The 15,090-nt window shown below is 46.4% G+C and overlaps 1 protein-coding gene across 1 annotated transcript in view; it reads left to right on the forward strand.

Moving 5' to 3' along the window:
- Positions 1-15,090, forward strand: part of CACNA1I (calcium voltage-gated channel subunit alpha1 I) — an 86,852-nt gene that overhangs the window by 62,725 nt on the left and 9,037 nt on the right. Inside the window, exons 19-31 of the mRNA XM_066549587.1 lie at positions 378-562; positions 900-1,026; positions 2,099-2,224; positions 2,672-2,761; positions 3,177-3,369; positions 4,486-4,637; positions 6,365-6,474; positions 7,080-7,213; positions 7,938-8,008; positions 10,870-10,948; positions 11,510-11,631; positions 12,353-12,691; positions 13,300-13,446. Of these exons, the coding sequence (XP_066405684.1) occupies positions 378-562; positions 900-1,026; positions 2,099-2,224; positions 2,672-2,761; positions 3,177-3,369; positions 4,486-4,637; positions 6,365-6,474; positions 7,080-7,213; positions 7,938-8,008; positions 10,870-10,948; positions 11,510-11,631; positions 12,353-12,691; positions 13,300-13,446 (1,875 nt within the window). The remainder of the gene's footprint in view (positions 1-377; positions 563-899; positions 1,027-2,098; positions 2,225-2,671; positions 2,762-3,176; positions 3,370-4,485; positions 4,638-6,364; positions 6,475-7,079; positions 7,214-7,937; positions 8,009-10,869; positions 10,949-11,509; positions 11,632-12,352; positions 12,692-13,299; positions 13,447-15,090) is intronic.

Consider the following 15,090-nt stretch of genomic DNA (forward strand, 5'->3'; position numbering starts at 1 on the left):
TAGTATCTCCCCATGACCACCAATTTCTGTAGCACCCACTGTTTTTGAGAACTGCTGACAAACAAATTACCCCTTTAAGAGCCAAAGTATGGATTTGGTGCCTGACTTTACCTCCCAGGTGATCTCCAATTTCCCCAAGCCTCTGGTGTGGCAGGGAAAGATTTCCTGTGTATCCCCTACAGTGTCATGTTACTCAGGGAGGCAGAAAAAAGGTGTTTTCCTTCACAGACATCCAGGTGAAAGGAAAAGATTATGAGATGAGACTTCAGTGTCATGAGGAGTTGATAACTATTCCCCCTCCTCCCATTCTCTCCATAGTTGCCCTCTATCAGGTAGCAATAGAAATTTCACTCCCTCTTTTCTCCCCTCTCTTCCAGGTGGTCTCTCTAGGCCTGTATTTTGGGGACCAGGCTTATCTCCGCAGCAGTTGGAACGTCTTGGATGGCTTCTTGGTCTTCGTGTCTCTCATTGACATTGTGGTCTCAGTGGCCTCTGCTGGTGGTGCCAAAATCCTGGGCGTGCTGCGAGTGCTCCGGTTGCTGCGCACCCTCCGTCCCCTCCGGTCAGAACCCCACTGAGCCCTGCTTGGCCCCCTCCTCCCACTGGTTACCCCCAGGAGGGGTCCCAGGGTCAGATCAGCTGTCCCAGGCAAAGAGGGGTCTTTAACAAGCAATAGGCCACAAGGAGATCCCCCTTGGCCATATGGGTCTGATGCTGGAGGTACCTCATCAAAGAACAAATCCATGGGAGAAAAAAGGCCTATTGATCATGGGGGAGGGATCTCCACTGAGGGGTCACTGCCCATGGAGACAGGAGTCTGCTGCTGCTGAAAATGCTTAGCTTAGGTCAAACGTCCCTGCCCTGAACCTCTGTCATCCTTCCCCTTCCTTCCTTTCCAGAGTCATCAGCCGAGCCCCTGGTCTGAAGCTGGTGGTGGAGACCCTCATTTCTTCCCTCAAGCCCATAGGAAACATTGTCCTCATCTGCTGTGCTTTCTTCATCATCTTTGGCATCCTGGGTGTGCAGGTAGGTTGTTACTGTCCATCAAACAGCCCTTGAGCCCCCACCCCACAGGCATCTGTATCCCCAGGTCCTATAACAGACACAGGGAGCCAAGCAGAGCAGGAGAGACAATGAAGCCAGTGAATTTTCTGTGTTTACCTTCTTCCACAAGTCATCTCCATAATGACACAGCCTTTGGCAAGCACAGACAGGTGCTCAGCAAGTGCAGGCATTGCTGAACATAAGAGACAGGAGTTAGTGCTCACACCTGGCAGCAGCTGGGTCAGGGTTTGAGTCAGTGTCATAGCGAGAGCCCAGGGCTGGCACAGCACAGGGCTCCCTGGACCCACCTGTGTCTCCCCACAAGGGCAAGCAGCTCAGTGCCTGCTCACATGAACCCTGCCACCAGTCAGCTCTCCTTCTCCCCCTCACTCTGAGCCCTAAATCCACCCACAAACTTCTTTAATTTTTTAATTTAATCCTCCTTATTTTTGGCTGTTGCATTGCAGAGGAGCAAGGGTGTGGGCGTTACTTCCATCTCAGGGAATGCGCTATACTTAGTTTGCTCTGATGCATCTGTACAAATGCACAATCCAGTACCTTCCATATGGGGAAAAGAGCCCTGGGCAGAAGAGTCATAGAAGTGCAGTGCAGCTTTGTGAAAAAATATATATGAGAAGAAGAGGATGTTTTTTTCTGGTTCTTTACCCTCAGATGAGATCTTCTTTTCCCATCAGCACTTTCAGTAACTGGGGAGCAGGGAGTGAAGATTACTCTAGGGGACTGATTAGAAGATACTTTTTCCCTTTGTACCCAGAAAGGCTGCCTTAAGGGCTGTCAGATGGTGGGCTTACAGTCACTGCTGCCCTGGAGCAATGGAGAAGGCCGAAAAGCCAAGTGTGAGCTTACAGGGGTGGTCCTGCCTCCTTTGCAATGGTTGAGCCTGTGCTACACATTGTGTTGGTGGTGTCCCTGTCATGCTCTATGTGGCTTGCAGTCTTGCAGGCCATGCAGCATCTTGGCAGCTTCTGTACATCCCAGGGAGCATGGGGAACCCTGTGGGGAAAGGGGCTGATGGGGCACTCCCCTCCTGCAGCTTTTCAAGGGCAAGTTCTACCACTGCCTGGGAGTCGACATCAGGAACATCACCAACCGGTCTGACTGCGTGGCAGCCAACTACAAGTGGGTGCACCACAAGTATAACTTCGACAACCTGGGACAGGTGAGTTTGCCCACAGCCCCCCCCTCTGATGGGAACCCAACACAGGGTTTGTCTCCTCCCCAGGGAACAGATGCAGTGTCTGGAAAGCCAGAAGGAGCAGTTATTTGGCATGCATGCCCATGCAGAAGCTGTGTCACTAGTTGGTTGGTATCAAAATGATACTTACAGGATGAGTGGGAAAGAAAAGTGGTGGCAGCAGAGAGCTTGATTTTCTCTTTTCTCCCGCCATGAAGCTGATGTTCTTCACAAACTCTCTCCTCTGGTGGGTCTGGCTGCACATGGCACCTTGTCACCCTGTCCCTGTCCAGGGAAAGAGCAGGTTTTGATGTGTGCAGAGACACAGGAAGAGTATTGCAGTGCTGTGTGTGTTAGAGCATAAACCCACAATAATTTTTTCTGCCTGCCAGATGCACCTGCTCCACATCAGTTTTGCTTTATATGTTGCAGGCTCTGATGTCCCTCTTTGTTCTGGCTTCCAAGGACGGCTGGGTCAATATTATGTATAATGGACTCGATGCTGTGGCTGTTGACCAGCAGGTACATGGACTTTCTTGTGAAAGGACCTTTTCACTTTCTTGTGCCTGTAAGGCAGAAGCATCCTTTAACATCCTGATTCAGTACCTCCCTCAAACCAAGAGTCCCTTCCAGGCCTCTTCTGAATCCTTTGCTCACCTGTTTGCAAGGGGTCAGGTCCATGGCCTTGTCTAGTCCATGCAGGAAGGTGTAGCTGTGGCTATGCTGTGGGTGTCTGTGGTAGGGTCAGTGGGCCTTTATCTATTTGTAATGAAGAAATAATAATGGCATGTGTCTTTCTGGGCATGCTGGCTCCCTCCTGGCCCACTCATGGTTATTTCAATACCTTGTAAAGCAGGATCTGTTGGGCTGCCACCCACTGCATCCCTATTCTTCTACTGCTAAGACAATGTCTGCCTCTGTTCTCCTCCCACTCCAGCCAGTGATCAACAACAACCCCTGGATGCTACTCTACTTCATCTCCTTTCTCCTCATCGTCAGCTTCTTTGTGCTCAACATGTTCGTGGGGGTGGTGGTTGAGAATTTCCACAAGTGCCGGCAGCACCAGGAGGCTGAGGAGGCGCGCCGGCGGGAGGAGAAGCGCCTGCGACGTTTGGAGAAGAAGCGAAGGAGTAAGGCACAGCCTAAGTGTTTGGTTGGTTCGTAGGCCAAGGTTTTCTGAGAAAAACCTTTTCCTCTTATTTTTCTTTCCCAATGAGCTGGTCTCCAAAATCCATCACTCGTGGCCGTGCTCTCAACCTTCCTCCCCGCACCACTGCTGTGTCTCCACACACCTCACTGGGGTGGTCTGGGGAAGAGGGGTGGCCAAGGAGGTCTGCTAGGACTCCAGGGAAGGCACTGAGGAAGGGTTTTAGCACCCTGCTCCTCAGGAGATAACATACCAAAAACACCCCTCTGCACATGCCAACAGGCACTGTTGGCATGGGGCGAGCACACATTGATGTGCTTCCTGTGCTTGAGGTAGGGTCCCACCTGGGCTTCCTGCAGCTCAACTGGTGGCTGAAGAAGAACCTGAACAGACCATTCTTTGTGTTTAAACCCAAATCTAAATAAGAGGGGGAAAAAAAAAAGAGGAAGACCCCTGTGTTTTGTGTCCCAGTGACCCCAGTGTTGCAGTGTCGCTCCTTGGGATCTAAAACCCTCTGTGGTGTAGGAAACCTTCTATTCCTAGTGTTTCTGTCCTGTTTTGTGTTACCTTTAGATAAAAATTGCTGAAGCATACTTGCTCCTGGAAATCATCCCTACTACCCAGACTTCCATTCACAGCCTATGGGCATGCTTTCCTTTCCTCTGCTGCAGTTTTTCCCTTCTCTCCTATAACACCCCAGGGCCTCTCCTTGAACCATCTGCTCCCTTTTATCAAGAGTGATCTTAATTTGTCAAGACATGAAATGCTGATTTAGCACCATTCCCACAAACACAGTCTAACAGAATTTTTCCTAGTATTCCATTCTTTGTCTTTTTTCCTATATATTTTTCCCCATTTCTTCTTTTGGTGAGGTTTTTTGGGATTTTTTAGTTTTGTTGTTGTTGTTTTTCATTTTTTCCCCCTCTTCTCTATGTCCTTTACCTATTCTTTTCTGGTTTTTCTCTCTCCCAACTACATTCCAATTTCTTTCAATGCTATCACCAAGCTTACACCTTCTCCCTCCTCAGTGTTTCTTACCGATTTCTCTCTTTCTTCTGATTTCTTCCTAACTCTGCCCACATCCCTCTTTCCACTGAAGAGGCGCAGCGTTTGCCGTACTATGCTACTTACTGCCACATACGCCTCCTTATCCATTCGGTCTGCACCAGCCACTATCTGGACATCTTCATCACTTTCATCATCTGCCTCAACGTGGTCACTATGTCCTTGGAGCACTACAACCAACCTGTGGTGAGTGAGATCATGGAGATAAGTCCTGCCTCCAGACACTGTCATTTTGGTACAGCTCTCTGGTGACCACTGTCCACCAGCATAAATAGGACACTTGGGTGTCTCTAAAAACTACTGTTAAAGTTTTGTAGGAAGTACTTTTGTAGTGGCAAATTTGTGTGAAGATTTTCATGTGTATCCAAAAAGGTAGTTCCTACTCAGACACTTGTTATCCATTAAAATCCATAGAGAGGTGTCTGAGCAAAAGTCAAGCCCCTAGAAAGCATGGTACAATTAAGTCTCTGTGCTTTATATTAGTAAGTGGATATGTGGGTCACCCAAATTTAGCTGCCTGCTCTGCTTTTTATTTTTCCCTTGTTCCTAATGGGAGCAAGTGGTGGAAGCAGCAGTGTCCTGGGAACTTCAGGCTTTGCATCAGATTTCCAAATGTCAGCCCAATTCCCCTGCTATGTGGCCTCAGCTGAGAGAACCAGAGGGGCAGGTTGCATGTCATGGGATGGTCCATCTTTACCAAGCCACCTTTTCTTCATAAGGGAAACTGCAGAACCAAAGTGCTGAGGAGAGCCTCTCTCAGCTGCAGGGTGTGGTTCCAAATACAGTACCTTGGAGGCCAAATAAGTTTTTCACTTTGTTTGGGTACAGACCATGTACCTCTCAGTGTTCCTGGCAAAGCTGCAGATTCTTTTGGCGGGAAAAAAATGTATACTGCACATATCAAAGGAGCCTTCTACGTCCATATGTAGACAGAGCATTCATCATGACATCTGCCCAGCAACATTTCAGTTTTCTCTTCAGAAGACCCTTGGTTTAGGTGACAGCTCTGGTGTCTGAACAGATTGTCTGAGGTAACTCAGGCTTTGATCAGGGGCTGAATCTGTCCTCATTCAAATCTATTGCCAGGCTCCTCTGTTTCCTGCCCACCTTGCCCAGCTGCCCAGCTCTCATCTTTCCCTAGATGGTGCCCAGTTTTATATTTCAGGAACTCTCAACCTTTATCTGTTGGTGTCCTCACATAAGATCTTTGTTCCTCAACAAGTCACTAGTCTTCCTTACTCTTCAGCTCCTTTCCCTGGAACACAGCTCCAGCCAAGCCAACCTGCTGTCAGGCTCTGTTAAACAATCTTCTCAAAGCACTTCAAACCCTTCCAGTACAAAATGCCACCAAAAGCTGCCCACTGCTCACACTGGTTCTTGGTGGTCATGAAGGGGCAGCATGTAAAAGAACCAGAAACCAAACAGCTCAGAGATGTGATGTGCTGGCACCAGACCAAGACACAGCAGAGATGACCTGAATCCACACCCAGAGTAACCTCTGTGCTTCACTCCTGGTTGATAGCTATGCCAGTGCCATTAACAATGTGTCATTCAGGTGGCATAGGCTACTGGCAGAAGAAAAGCCTAATGGCATTTTGTGGATTCTCTTGCAATAACCTCCTCCTCCTCCTGATTATGCTGAACAGTACAGAAGAAAGGAGCAGTAACTGATCCTCAGAACTGATCCCATCTCTGATGGGCAGAGGGGCTGGCTGGTGGTTGCCCTTAGTAGACGACCTCCACATTCAAGTACGTAGGAAGTGTGGGGCCACTTCCCACCCCACCATGAATATCTGGGGCAGCTTCTGCACCCAGGATGAGTTCCTGGCACTTAGGAGAGTCCCCCACACAGGGGGGTTATGTGTTTGATGTTGCTTTTGCCTCAATTCTTTTCCTTCTCTTTTCTGTGGCAGTCCCTGGAGACCGCCCTCAAATACTGCAACTACCTGTTCACCACTGTGTTCGTGTTTGAGGCAGTCCTCAAGCTGGTGGCATTTGGTCTGCGACGATTCTTCAAAGACAGGTGAGCAGAGGGTTGTCAGCAGGGGCTGTGGGACAGCTGGGTTTGGGGTAGAAGTTTGGGTATGGTGCCCTATTTAGACCATGAAGTGGTGGCAGAGTGCTCTGACTGTCTCCCAGTTCTGCACCGCATGGACCTAACCTCATCCTCCACAAGGTGCAATGCCTAGGCAATAGCAAGAGTTGTCCAAAAATTGCCTCTTGGTTGCAGTCTGCTGGTTAGGCTAGAAAGCAAAGGAGATGAGGTTAGAGCGAGACATTTGTTTTCCTGCCCTTGAGGCAAACTGTGAGCATGCAAAAGCAGAACATATATAGCAAAGTTGATTCAAGGTAGTAAGGCCGTAAAAAGCTGAGCCCATTAGTCAAAGCATAGCGCCATAGTAACACAGCTCCATGCTTTCAAATCAGCCTGGCTTGCCTCTGGCTGCTCAGGGTGTGTGTAAAGTGAATCTCTGTTTCTCTGGAAAAGCCCATATAGGTTGACTCAGAGTGGGCCTTGAACTCATACGTAAGGAAATGTTTAGGATGAAGTGGAGACAAGTACCTTTCTTTTTCAGGAAAATGGAAAAACTCTATCTACGTTAATTCTGTTCAATTTTTCTCCTAAAGGTGGAACCAGCTCGATCTGGCCATTGTGCTGCTGTCTGTCATGGGCATCACATTGGAAGAGATTGAAATCAATGCTGCTCTCCCAATTAACCCCACTATCATCCGGATCATGAGGGTGCTGCGAATTGCCCGGGGTGAGAGAGACGCTGGCCAGAGCAGGGGTACATGTGGCCATCGAGTGCAGCTTGGTGCCACGACTCATTGAGCAGTGGCTGTAATGTTGTGAGCTTGCCCTGTCCTGGCCCTCGAGGAGCCTCTGGAGTGTCCTTCATCACATCCCAGCAGGGATTCTAGGATCTAGGATAGCCTAGAAGCTCAGGCTTTCTGGTTCCCTGGGAAGTGAAGCACTGGGAGGGTGGGCAGATCATGTGAGAGTTGAACTTTCTCTGTTACTCATTTCTGGGGCAACTATAGTAGTGGTGTGGGGAGCAGAGGCCCCTGAGCAGGTTGAAATTTGAGGTAAGGGGGTGGCCAAGGTGTGCCAAGATGGCATAACAGCAATGGCTGAAGGGAGAGAAAGTGATGGAAGGAAAAATCAAAGCAGAAGGACAATTAGGACACACATTCCTGGGAAGAAGCATGGCTGGAGTGTGGCTGGAGTGTCTGGGTGAAGCAAAAGCAACCCAACAGACATGGGTAGCAGAAAGAAAATATTTAGTAAAAAGGATGTCAGCTTGAAGAGAAGGAACAACTGGGGTTGTACCATCAAAAGCAAGAAGAGAAATGAGGGGAAAATCCAGTTTTTTTAGGGGAACAAGATACAGGACATCTGTCTTGTGCTACTGTTATTAGTAAGTCATACAAAGGAAGCCTCTGAGCTCAGTCTGACTGCCGCTTTTCCTGTGCTTGTTGTGGCAGTCCTGAAGCTACTGAAGATGGCCACAGGAATGCGAGCACTGCTGGATACAGTTGTTCAAGCCCTGCCACAGGTAAAACATTTTCCCAAAAGACTCTCCTCTTCTGTCCCTTTTTCCAAAGGGTTGATTCTTGTGGGGTCTCAGAGGTGGTGTCTACAGTGGTGTGTAGGCAACTACCTGCAGGTCATGTCCAAGTTCTCATGTCATTCCTGGGGTTACAGCTCACCTCACATCTCTCTTCTCCAGCATCTGAAAAAATAAGGCTTGACCCCTGGATAAGGGTAGGTTTCTTCCCATCATGCCTAGCTAGTGTCTAACTGTTTGCAACTAGTCCTTGGCTCCTTTCTCCCCTCTCCATAAGAAGGAAAGACTGATTGGAAGCCATTTCAGGATGAAAGGACATCTTTCCATCACTGCAGCTCTCACCCTTCCCCAAATATATACCTTTTTCCCTCCTTCTTTTTCATTTGCACTCTCCCTTTCTTAGCCAGTGCTTCCCCCTTTCTATTTTTTCTTCTTTCCTCCTCCTGGATCCCTTTGTGTTTCTGAGCAGCTCATGCATGAGAAGCAGTGACACGCTGTGTTGTGGCTCACACAGCCGGCAGTTAAGTGTCTGCTGCAAGACATCGAGACAGAAGGATCTCATGAGCTGTGAGTGGCAGCTGCTCCTAAACGAGATGCTGACACCATGCTTTACACAGGCTTCGAGCCCACTGTGAGCATCCTCCGTGATGGATGAGCAGTCAGGGAGTCTGGTCCCCTTCCTTTTGGATTGTTGGGGGAGCATTGTTAAGCAAGGAGTAATGCACCAAGTGGCTCTGCTGATCATACATCAGACCGGTCCCTTGGCAGGCCCTGAGAAAGCAGCTCTACTGCGTGATATCAAAATGCACAGGCATTTGTCAGTTGATTTATCAGCTAATGTGCCAGTGCTGGTGAGTGATGATGAGCTGGGAATCAATCTGAAAACAGCATGAGTAGTTACCAGGGAATTTACTTCTGGTGTGGGTGACAATAAATGTCAATCTGAATTAGTGGAATATGATGGCACAAAAGTGAAAAGGAAACTCTGTGATCTTTTATGGATCCTGAGCTCTGTCTGGTCTTCCATGCTTTTTATTAAGCAATAATTATTTGTGATTTATTATAGTAATAGTAATAACAACAATATTAATAATTCATTTGTAGGATACACAACATCATTCAGGATAGTTGTGGGCTGAGATACACTGGACAATAGAAGGAAGGGGAGATAAAGGATGGTCTTAGTGCAGGCAGATCTGGAATGTAAATTTTTATTAGTTTTTTGTTAGCTCTGCTGCCACAGACTGGCTCAGTGCAGCTTCTTTGCACCTTGCTCTTTTCCATTCCAGGAGCCACAACAGATTATTTTTCTCAGGAAAGGATCTGGGAAGAGCAGGTCTTCAGATCCAGTGTCTGCATGTCTGTGGCATGTTTATTCTGAGACCCAGATAAATGCACACAGATATTAAGAAATAGTATCCAGAAACTGTTGGTAAGAGGACTCTGCAATATATTTGCACTTAAATGATGAGATTCAACTTCCACCCCCAAAATACAGATAATAAATAAGAGAGGAAGAAATATTCATATCCCTGTCATGTAGACAGAAAAACAGAGTCATCAGACAGTTAAGTGTTTTGCTCAAGATGGCAAAGAGCACAGCTGGGACCTGTGAGTCTCTGTTTCTGGTCCTAGCCAAAAACCACAAGTATATTCTTCCACACTTTCTCATTTTTGATTTTTCCCATTTGCCTACAGCTCCTTTGCTAACCAAGTTTGTAGGCCAGGTTTTTTGGAGGTCAGTAATATCTGTCTCAAAGCAAGCAGATATCTGAAAGTTTGGTCTCTAGGTATTCCCTGGAAGATAATAAGAAGCAGTACTTAATCCCTCCAGTATCAAAGCCTATGACTTTCTATTGACTGGCTTTTGCTGCTTCCTATAACAGGTTGGCTTTGATTAATAAAGTTGTGTAGCAGGGATAAAAAAATCCCTCCATACTTATAGTTGCATAAAAATCTGAACTTCAAGGTCTAAAATCCACCAGTTTCAACGTTAAAAGAATGAATATAGTCTCCATATTTTATACACCGGGTCTTTGGGGGACAATTGAATTATCTGTAATATTCTCTAAGATTTATTGGCTTTGCCAAAAGAAGTAGTTTAAAATAAGCTGTCCTTTCCCTTGCACTTTCTCCTCTTCCTGACCTTTCTCTTTTTGTTCCTAGAGCACAGACTCAAATCAGGGATTTTGGCTTGCTAATGGCATACAAGGCATCTCCAGTTGTCCTGTTTCAATTCCCTTCCTGTCTTTGTTACACTGCAGCAATTCTTAATAGTGAATAGAGCTTTAATTTTAAAGAGCCCTTTGGAAATGTAGTCCTTAGCTAAGTTTTATTAACTTCCTTTTCTTAACGCCCTGTAGACACAGACCCAGCACTGTGCTTTCACAGCATTTACTATGGTGTCTAATTTAGTCATCAGAAATAATTCCTTCCAGTGAGTATGTAGCGAGCCAGGATGTGGCAGTCCAGGGGAGTGGGTGGGCTGAATAATTTATTTCTCTCTTGAATTTGGATGGCACAGCAGTTGCAATGACTAAATTAGATTCCTGAAGTGATGATCCTAACGTAAGCCCAGTGACCACATGCATTCAGACCAGAAACTGTTTAGTGTGTCAAAAAACCCATTAAGTCCTTAATTTTTCCATGCCTTCTCTTCTCACCTTCCTGCTCCTCCCCCAGCCCTGATGGCAACTGGATCCATCACTGAACATTTCTCAACTGTTGAGCAATTGTTTGGTTGCATTTGTATACTGGGATTTCACTTTCTTCAGACTTGGAAATGCAGAAACACTTTCTGTACAGATGAAATAGGCTTTGGGATAGGCTGATGGTGCCTTTGCTTTTAGGTGGGAAACCTTGGACTCCTTTTCATGCTCCTCTTTTTCATCTACGCTGCTCTAGGAGTGGAGCTCTTTGGAAAATTGGGTAAGTCTCAAGCAGACCATGCTTCAATGTGAGCCACAGACATGCTGGTTGGGGTTTCTCAAAATCAAAATCAAAATCTTCAATAAAAGGACTCAGTTGTTTGATGCACTTCATTCTCCCTTATGCATAATTGATGTAAGAGGAATTTCCCTCTAAATTGTTATTCTAACAGGCTAACAAAATAAGAGCAGCCTCCATTTTCTCTTACAGTCTTAAACATTTGATTTTCCTGCACTCTGTCCCTGACATTGCCTTCAAGATTACAAGAAAAAGTTTGTGAAATCTTATTTACATCTCTTGCCATGGAATATTGATCAAGAAGAAAGGCAGGACAATGACTTGCTGGGAGGATCCCCCTGAGCAGCAGTTACACTGCCTGATATCCTGGGGCTGGGCCATCAGGGATTTTTCCATACTGATGGCTAACAGCCAACTGTTGGACAGGGTGCTGACACCATTCATTACTTGAGGTCTTCAGGTTGTGAATCCATGTTGTTGGTCTCAGGCCTGGTAGTGTGTCCTCCCCTGAGTGTTGTGCCCTGCACTCCCCTTGTTTTTCAGTGTGCAACGATGAAAACCCCTGTGAGGGCATGAGCCGCCACGCCACCTTCGAGAACTTTGGGATGGCCTTCCTCACACTTTTCCAGGTGTCCACGGGTGACAACTGGAATGGGATCATGAAGGTAACTGGGACTTGGAGGCAAGGATCTCCAATTTGTGGGGAAAGAGAAATTCTGATGTGTGGTCTGTTCAGCAGAGCTTGGGCCAGCAAAGGGAAGGGGAACAGAACACAGAAGCTGGGTTGCTAGGTAAGGTCCCTGCTTGGTCCAGAGTCTCCCTCCCCACTATGGTAACTCATGCCTTGGGCTTGTCTAGTCCTGGAGACATCTGATTGAGAAAAGTGCCAATTTTCCTTAGGAGGAACAAGAAAATCATTTAGGCTGAGGGAATATCCAGTGTAGTCAGGACTGCACAGGACATGTGTGTTGGACATGGCACTCATCTGCAGAGCTACCAGGAAAACACAAAATAAATACTTCCTTCAGAGGACGTATGGAGAAAGGAAAGTTCTTTCATCACAAATGGTGCTTTTGAGAATAGATGGGAGAAGGTAGTACCAGCCTGCTCATTTTTGGTCTTGTTTACATATGTGGTCCTACAGGGGCAGCAACATGTCATGGTCTGAAAATTTGCTTCATATGCTCTTAAATGGTTTTGCTTTCAAGCAAACAGCATATGAACAGAGAGTATCCTAGATTCTTTGGGGAATTATGCCAAAAGACATGGGGTGACAGAAGTGTCTGCCTTGTTCTTTCCATTAGCATCAGTGTTTTTTGACAGAGAGAACAGCCAGGTTTCTGTTCTTACTTTAGTCTTTCCTTCCTTCCATGGTTCCCTCTCAAGGATACCTTGCGTGACTGCAGCCACGATGACCGCAGCTGTCTCAGCAACCTGCAGTTCATCTCCCCACTGTACTTTGTCAGCTTTGTGCTCACAGCCCAGTTTGTCCTCATCAACGTGGTGGTAGCTGTGCTCATGAAACATCTCGACGACAGCAACAAGGAGGCCCAGGAGGATGCAGAGATGGATGCTGAGCTTGAGATGGAAATTACTCACGGGCTGTGCTCCCACAAGTCAGGCTCTCCAAATTCAGGACAGGGAAAAGGAGCAGGAACAGGAGGAGGTGGTGGTAGAACAGAACCCGAAGGACATCTGTGCATGAGATGTTACTCTCCAGCCCAGGTGAGTACACCTTTGAACTTAACTAACCAAACTGCAGCAAGGAGCTGTGGGCATTAGCTGGGCAGCTCAGATGATTCAGGGCTTAGCAGTAGCAGAGTCTTCCACCTCAGGGTGAAAGGTTTGCTTTCAGCAGTAGACTTCTGAGTTGATAGGATCATGTAGGGACAAGGCTATGAGAGCAGTGTGTCCTGTTCATTGTCATCATGGCGTAGGAACCTGAGGGCCAGCAGAGGAGGGATGGAGCAGATCAGCTAAAGGTGTGACAGGAGCAAATTTGAGAGGGGAGCTCAGGAGAAGAGTGCAGGAGAAATGGCAGATCAAGAGTGAGTGACTCCAGCAGAGCTGGAAGGGAGATGTGAGCACTGAAAGTGAGTGAAGACTGTCCCTACTTATTATTATTTTTTTTTCATTGCACTCTGGCACCTTTACACACCTTTTGGAGCAAATGTTTCCCCCAGTGACCCTGTGCAAGTACCTGCAGAACAAGATGCTGCTCCAGATGAGTCAGGGTGGAGAACCCAACCCCAAATTCACAAGAAACTTGAAAGCAAAAAACTCGACATTCTTAAAATGATCTCTCCCATCCTCCCCCCTTTCTTGTCCCCTAGGAGAACTTATGGCTGGACAGTGTCTCTTTAATTATTAAGGACTCCTTCGACGGGGAGTTAATGATCATCGATAACCTATCGGGCTCCGTCTTCCATCATTACTCCTCGCCGGCCATGTGCGAGAAGTGTAACCATGACAAGCAAGAGGTAACCTGCGTACGAGGATGTGTGAGGGGACTCTTCCCCCCAGACCTGCACACCCACGGGCCCGCAGGTCGTCCCATGTGTGCTCCTCGCTGTAGATTGTGTAGACAGTAGAGCTTGTGGACCTGTGTTTGTTATCTGTTGTGAAGTGCTGGTACTGCCGCTAGTACAGGCCTGCCCTCCTCAGCCACACGTGGATGTTTGAGGTGGTGGAAAAGTGAGATGTGACAGGACACATGTCAGGAGGGACTGAATGACCTGTAGAGAAATGACTATGAAGGCATCCCTTGGCAGCTCTTGTTGTGTTCAATTCTGCAAGAAAAGTCTAGGTTCAGGCTCATGTTGGATAGAGGACTCTAAGGATCTCACCCCAGTGAGACCACTCAGGAGCAATTCAGGGGGAGATTTAAGCTTGTGTTTTGTCCTCATTTTAAGCATGTGCTTGCTTATTCCCTATTGAGGCCAATTAGTTAAGCACATGTTTAAATGCTTTGTTGAATAGAGTTTTTGAGCAAGGATTGGTTTGTGTTGAAAACCAGTTAATTAGTTTGAGCAAAAACTAAATAAACATGAGCCCACTGAGAAAGTTTGTTAGCTGACAAATGGGTTGTTGGCTAAGACCAGGACCAAATGGCTTAGACTTGAGCTACTAAAGCCTCTACTTGGTAGAGGCTTTGGAAAACTCCTTCCTAAGCAATTAGTCTTTTTGGGTTGTGAAAAAATAGGAGCAAAATAGTCTGGGAAGGGTAAGGTGAGTAGCAGAACTGGTTTTGCTTCTGAAATAATTTTATTGTATGTAGGTGCTCTGATTTTGTGTGGTCAGACTTGTAGCAGTAGTGTGGCTCTTCTGACAGTAAATTGGTACATCAGTGGCAAACTTCACCCTCTCCTTCCCCAGAACTGACTGGATATGTTGTTATAGCTTATAAAGAAACAAGGAAACTTGGGGAAAGAGCTCTTATTGGCAGGTCATTCTATTCATGTTTGAAGAAAGCAATATTTTGTTTGCTCTCAGATGCCTAGTTCTGATGCTCTGATATTTTTTCAGCTTCTCAGCTGTCTGCTTTTCCCCATTGCTTCCTTTTGGAACTGTCAAAATGCAAACATTGCTGTAGTTTATCCTGAGACACTTCACAAATGAATTCTGCATTAATGCAACCAAATAACTAGTTTTCAATTAACTGCAATTTTCACTGCTTTGCTTAAGTCTTTATGTTCAGCAATTGGTGCTCAGCTTTAGCAGCAAATGAGGTCTAAGGCAGTCCAGAATGATTGCCCCCGAGTCAAGTCACTTGCAGCTAGTTTGGTACATTTGAAAACCTCACAGACAGTCTTCAGTATCCCGCCTACGAGTGAAGACAACAACCCATTTTCTTACCTTTCCAGCAAAGAAACTAGATTAGCAAAATCTTCAAATGCAACCCACAGCTAGAGCAAAGAATTTGATGTAATTATCACAACTGAAAAATTATTCTTAGATCATACTTTCTAATGGGTGTTATAGAGCCATAAATTACTTTCAAAAATGGTATTTCAATGCATCTAAAATGTGGAATTGAAAAGAACTTATCTATGCAAGAATGGGTTTAGTAATAAAATACAGATGCTTTATTTTGGATTATATGAGTCAAAGTGATACCTTAGGAT

The sequence above is a fragment of the Molothrus aeneus genome, chromosome 5, assembly GCF_037042795.1.
Source record: "Molothrus aeneus isolate 106 chromosome 5, BPBGC_Maene_1.0, whole genome shotgun sequence".
Classification (NCBI taxonomy): Eukaryota; Metazoa; Chordata; class Aves; order Passeriformes; family Icteridae; genus Molothrus; species Molothrus aeneus.